Below are 6,258 nucleotides of genomic sequence, written 5' to 3'. Positions count from 1 at the left end.
AACCTGTGACTTTCAGAAAGTTTATTTAATGTGTTTACTATACAAACTCTGAGTCTTTGAAATAAATCTCAACTCTGTAAAATGCTGAAAATTCTTGTGTTGTACAGCAGATTTATGGCTACGAGGACCTCCACATGCTACAATCCAGACTACCAATGGTAAGACTAAGATTAGAAATCTTTATTGTCCACACGTGTGGAAATTCGTTTTTGGCCTCCCAAACATCACAAATACAAAACACAAACCCAGAGCACAAGCACAAAGCTTCCTATACCACAGATTACCAACACACAAACCCTAACTATGAAACCACCAAATAACATACAAACTACTTCATGGTCATTTGTTCAATATGGTAATAGCAGACGGTATTAAAGATTTCTTAAAAATATTTGTCTTTGCTGTGGGTACTCTGTATTGTCTACTAGAAGGAAGCTTTTCAAATTCATAATAAAGAGGATGAGTGGAGTCCTGAAATCTGTGAGACTTTCCGTCTTTGTCTGGTTTATGTACAGTTCCACAAGCTGCTTCTGGGGGTTCATTATGATCTTACTAACCGTGTTAACGATATTTGCAAGATTTTCGTACCAGTAAGAAATATTATAGGAGAGAATACTTTCAACCAGACTAGTATAAACCTTCCTCAGAATGTTCAGCCCATCAAATTCCCATTGCTGATACTAAGCTAATACTGAGCTTCGTGCTTTCTTCTCAACTTCAGTTATATTGTCTTGTTTGTTGCTTTGAGTAAAATGTTTATATTTGTTTTATTTGATAAGGTTCTGAACTTTTTTTTTTCCCCCAATTTTTTATTTTTTTTTACAAAATATAGTTATTTTTTTATTTGTTTTGTTTTTAAAACGTGACGGTTGGCCAGAAAAAACAAATGGTTTAATTGTTGTATTTTATTATCAGGGTTATTCCACCAAATAATGAACCATTCTGAATAGTATTGTGTTGAAATAAATATAAACATGTGTGAAAACATGGCACCTTTTTTGTTATATCATGGAGAAAAAAAAGATCTTAATTTTTAAATTGTGAAGAAATGTCATCAATAGTTAATGGAATAAAAAATAAAAATGAATTTCAGTTTAACCTTTTTTTGCATGACATTAATAGACAAAAACAGCCTGGCTGAATGTTCATTCTACATAATTGTTGTGATCCTGTAGGATTACTATGGAATCACATTCCCAGGGCCGACCGCTCAGCTGTCTGGCAGAGATGGGAGCCTCGCCAGCAACCCTTACTCAGGTACTACACTGCCACGCTATTACTTTTTTATTATTGCTTCCTAAACTCTGACTCATAATAATGTACATGACATTAGTGTACACAAAAACAGAAAAGAACCTTTTAATGAATCAACCCAGGTGATGTCACAAAGTTTGGCCGAGGAGAATCCACCTCACCAGCGCCCTCTAGCAGCCTGTCTGCAGCTCACGCCCCACAGACAGCACAGCCTCCGCAGGCACAGAGCCAAGGCCAGAGCCAGCCTCAGCCGCAGGGCCACCACAACACCCAACAGCCCTTTCTCAACCCAGCTCTGCCCCCCGGATACAGCTACACGGGCCTACCCTACTACCCTGGGGTGCCCGGCGTGCCCAGTGCATTCCAGTATGGACCCACCATGTTTGTCCCCCCTGCCTCGGCCAAACAGCATGGCATGGGACTCAGCAACCCCACAACGCCATTCCAGCAGCCCAGTGGCTACGGCCAGCACGCCTTCAGCTCAGGTCGGTTACGGATGGGCATTTTTCACACTTATTCCATTTAAATATTTAAAGGGATAGTTCACCCAAAATCTAAATTCTGTCATCGTTTATTCGACCTTTACTTGCTCCAAACCAGGTTTGAGTTTCTTTTTTTCTGTTAAACACAAAGGAAGATAATTAGAACAATTTTGGAAACTGGTAACCATTGACCTCTATTAAATTAGTCCATAGAAGTCAATGGTTACAGGTTTCTAACATTTGTACTTTTATCTGTTAAACAACAAAAGAAGATATTTTGAAAAATGTTGGAAACCGGTAACCATTAACTTCCATAGTATTAGTCTATAGACGTCAATAGTTACAAGTTTCTAACTTTTTTCTGTTGAACACAAAAGAAAATCATTTAAATTATGTTGGAAACGGGTAACCATTGACTTCCATTGCGTAAGTCTATAGACCTCAATGATTACAGGTTTCTAACTTTTTTTTTTATCTGTTGAACACAAGAGATCATTTGAAAAAAGTTGGAAACCGGTAACCATTGACTTCTGAAGTGTTAGTCTATAGACGTCAGAGGTTACAGGTTTCTAACATTTTTCTTTTTTCTGTTGAACACAAAAGAAGATATTTTTAAAAATGTTAGAAACTGGAAAACATTGACTTCCATAGTATTAGTCTATAGACCTCAATGGTTACAGGTTTCTAAGAGTTTTTCTTTAATCTGTTAAACACAAACGAAGATATTTAAAAAAATGTTGGAAACCTGTTACCATTGACTTCCATATTATTAGTCTATAGACCTCATTGGTATTTGTCAATGGTTACAGGTTTCTAACATTTGTCAAAAATATTTTTTGTGTTTAACATAAAGAAGCAAACTCATAAAGGTTTAGAGCCATTGAGGGAGAGTAAATGGTGAACAAATTTACTTTTTTGGGTGAACTATCCCATTAACTATTTGAAAAATTTTTTATACTTGTCATTTGTGCACCCCCCAAAATGTGCATATTAGACATGTACACGCTTATTTGAATACTTATGCTGAGTATTCAAGTTTTACATTTTTTTAATTTAATTTTTAGGGTATGATGACCTGACGCAAGGCCCAGCAGGATCTGATTACAGCAAAGGCTATAGTAACTCCTCTCAAACACAGGCCAAATCTGCTGCCTCTGGCCCAGGGAAAGGTAAATACATGACAATACTTGGCATTCTGTGTTTATGTACAAGTTTGCCCTCTCACTTATGATGAAATTAAAATAATTTGTGCATCGTTTTGTGTACCAGGTGTCTCTGTGACATCTAGCAATTCTGGGGTGCCAGACATCAGTGGAACTGTTTACAATAAAACACAGGTACTTTTCTTTGACATCTAGACATTTAAGATTTCTTCTAAAAGCCATAATATATGGTGAATTACAAAATCCACAAGAAAACTACAAATACTACTGCATATAGGGACGTGTGTAGAGTAAAACAAATACTAACATTTACTTTAAACACAACTAATAAGATCCAAAGAAACTTAATTTTCACCAAAATTTCCATCTCTGTATTTTCTTTTTGTCGTTGTTGACTTTTTTTTTAATGCATTTTATGTTTGCTTTTTTACGTTTATTCTATTTTGTTGTTGTTCATAATTTTAATTGCTCTTTTTTTCATTTTACTAATTTTTGATGTATATTATTTAGTGCAGTATAAAATATCAATTCCAATATAACCTATAATGCTTGTATATTATATAATATTTAACACTTATTTAACACAATAATAGTAATATATCTAAACAATATGACAAATTTTCAAGCCTTAGAGTCCAATTCTCAATAAATTTCTACAGTTGTCTAAATTTGTGTTTATACAAAAATACATCCAATTAAAATCCAAACTTTAATTTGAATAATTAATTAATAGCTTTCCCCTTTTGCAGCCGTTCGATAAGCAGGGTTTCCATGCTGGTACACCTCCACCTTTCAACCTCCCATCTGCTCTTGGTGGCACAGGACCATTGACCCCTGGAGCTGCCCCAGGTTATGCTCCTGCTCCATTCCTTCACATTCTGCCTGCCCACCAGCAGCCCCACTCTCAGCTGCTCCACCATCACCTCACCCAGGACGGACAGGTCAGTCCCAGTGCTGCTCATAAGACCTATTAAACCTGATATAATGCAACTAAATATGCTAGATTATATTAAGATAAACATATAGAATATATGACAAGTTAAATAATCATTACACATTATGGGAGGGATAGGCTCATTTAACATCTCACCTAGAGTTAAACAGTTGAGCACGTTTAGCTTAGCATTAAGGATGCAATTCTGTGCCAAAACCTAACTTTCTGGATGCACTTATTTATATATTTGTTTATTTTTATAAAATCATTAGAATATTAAGCAGTCCAAAGATGTAAATGTGTGGAAATGTGTTTTTTGATCAGTAATATGCATTGCTAAACACTTAATTTAGATTTATTTTGAACTCTCATTGTAGACATTCAGAGTAGTTCTATCTCTGCAAAATATTGTCCTATTCTAATAACTCATAAATCAATGCAAAGCTTATTTATTCTGATTTAATGTGATGGATAAATCTCTCAATTTCCAAAAAATGTACACTATTGACTAGTTTTGTGGTCCAAGGTCACATTGTATTGACAGTGATTGCGTTGAGAGGTGTCTGTTGACCAGCGTTGCTATGACTGCACAGCATGTTCAATATAATAGAAATGTACTGCCAGCGCATTACTTGAGTGGACTTTGCTTTTCCAGTGAGCAAGTAAAATTGATTTGTTCTTGATGAACAGCCACGAAGCCAAGAAGAAGAGAGTCTCGACTCGCCACGGGTCTATATTTGAAATAACAAAATTCTTGAGCTGATGATAATAACATGCGTGTGATTATTGAAGTGCTTCTGACATCTGATCCATTCAGAACCGGACAAACGCGAGAGTGATGCGCGAAAAAACAAAGGAGAAGCAAAGGAGCAAATGAATCTTTCAGCAACCTAAAACGTGAACAAACTGCCATGTTTAACTATTATCATCGCCTTTTGGACTGTTATGAACTCTGAATGACGGAATTACTTTCTAACAGAGGTTACATGTGCAGGTGAAGATTAAAGATGCAGATGACAGGGTTGCACCGATTGGGCTATATTTCATGTTGTTTTTCAACCCCAAATAAGGACTAAATGTATGCTGTGTGTAGTTTATCTGTAATTGATAACACATCGGAGACTGTAAGGGTCTGTATGTGTTCATATGTGTTGCATTTATTTATTTATTTTATATAATTGCCGACATTACAGTAGGCTATTTCGCCCCATAATTGATCTGCAGTTATAATAAAATCCTGTTTATAGAAAGCTTAACTTAGTTAGTAATGAACATTTATGCACAAGTATGTATGTGTTTAATGCATCTGTTTAGTGAGAAGTGTTTCTCATATCATATGTGAACGGCCCGTACAGCTTTACTTTTACATTTTCTCGAGCGAGAATGCGGTAGACTGAAACTTTGTTGTACACCACGCCCACCAAAAGGGTACCATTGGTACCCTTTAAGCAGTGGAAACGCAAGCCTGATAAAGGTGACCCGTACCGTACTGTGTCAGTCAGTGGAAACTGGCCATAGGTGACTTGTAAAATGTTTTTTAAATACTTCTCTAGTCCTGAAATATTAAGACATAATAGGTCTGAATACAAGTGCATATGTTATTCACCAGTCACCCCTTTAAACTGTATGCTGTGTTTGTTGAACAGGGAGGGCCAAGCCAGAGGAGCCAGTCCAGCACCATGCAGCAGAAGACCCAGGTCAACAAGTCCAACTATGGCAGCTCTCCTTACTGGGGCAACTGAGCGCCGCAAGAGCAGAGGGACGCCCCAACACACTACCATCATCCTCATCCTCCTCCCACGTTCTCATCTCCCCTTTTCAAAGTTTTGGCTGTTGTATGTAAAGTATATTTATGTATGTATTTATACAGTATATATGTATTGGTAGGATATGAAATGTGGTTTTTCTGCATTTTGGTTTTTGAAGGATGGTTTCTTTTGTTTTATTTTTCATCGCTAACTGGCTAAGAGGATATGATGACATAGAGAAGTGATGAGAACACAACTGAAGGGTGGATATACTTGAAGCAGAGAAGGCATCGTGATTCACACATGGGAGTTTTTATTTGTATACATAACCCTGATAATGTATGTACATTACTGCTAAGCTTGATCACTCGATGGTGAAGCCTTTTTTTTAACTTTTGTATTTTGCTCCTCTCCCATTTCCCCCCTTCACCCGTGAACTTTTTTCTATCGAGGGGGTTTTAATTTCAGTGCTTAATTTTGGTTCCCTCTGCCCTTCATTTGTGACACCCCCCCCAATCCTGAACCACCAAATTGGCTAAACGGTAGCATTTTAGATCAGATTTCATTTTAACATTGGTTATACCCTTGTTGTCAAAATAAAACTGTCCAGTTTACTTGGTTTCAGTTTGGATTCTTTTCCACACATAAACAGTTATGAAGACAATCAGGGTATCTTC

General features: G+C 36.7%; 1 protein-coding gene across 4 annotated transcripts in view; it reads left to right on the top strand.

The window, feature by feature from the left end:
- Positions 1-6,195, top strand: part of ubap2a (ubiquitin associated protein 2a) — a 36,796-nt gene extending 30,601 nt beyond the window's left edge. For 2 of the 4 annotated variants that reach the window (XM_056445996.1, XM_056445994.1), the window contains exons 21-27: positions 111-158; positions 1,176-1,257; positions 1,377-1,739; positions 2,801-2,905; positions 3,006-3,073; positions 3,649-3,840; positions 5,480-6,195. In XM_056445996.1, coding sequence (XP_056301971.1) covers positions 111-158; positions 1,176-1,257; positions 1,377-1,739; positions 2,801-2,905; positions 3,006-3,073; positions 3,649-3,840; positions 5,480-5,575 — 954 coding nt within the window. In that variant the 3' untranslated portion in view covers positions 5,576-6,195. Of the gene's footprint in view, positions 1-107; positions 159-1,175; positions 1,258-1,376; positions 1,740-2,800; positions 2,906-3,005; positions 3,074-3,648; positions 3,841-5,479 lie in introns of all 4 variants that reach the window. The other 2 variants (XM_056445995.1, XM_056445993.1) reach the window with 1 other exon arrangement.
- Positions 6,196-6,258: the final 63 nt, after the last annotated feature.

This window comes from Danio aesculapii, chromosome 21, assembly GCF_903798145.1.
Source record: "Danio aesculapii chromosome 21, fDanAes4.1, whole genome shotgun sequence".
Lineage (NCBI taxonomy): Eukaryota > Metazoa > Chordata > Actinopteri > Cypriniformes > Danionidae > Danio > Danio aesculapii.
The sequence above is the reverse complement of the archived record's forward strand: the minus strand, read 5'-3'. Positions and strand labels throughout refer to the sequence as shown.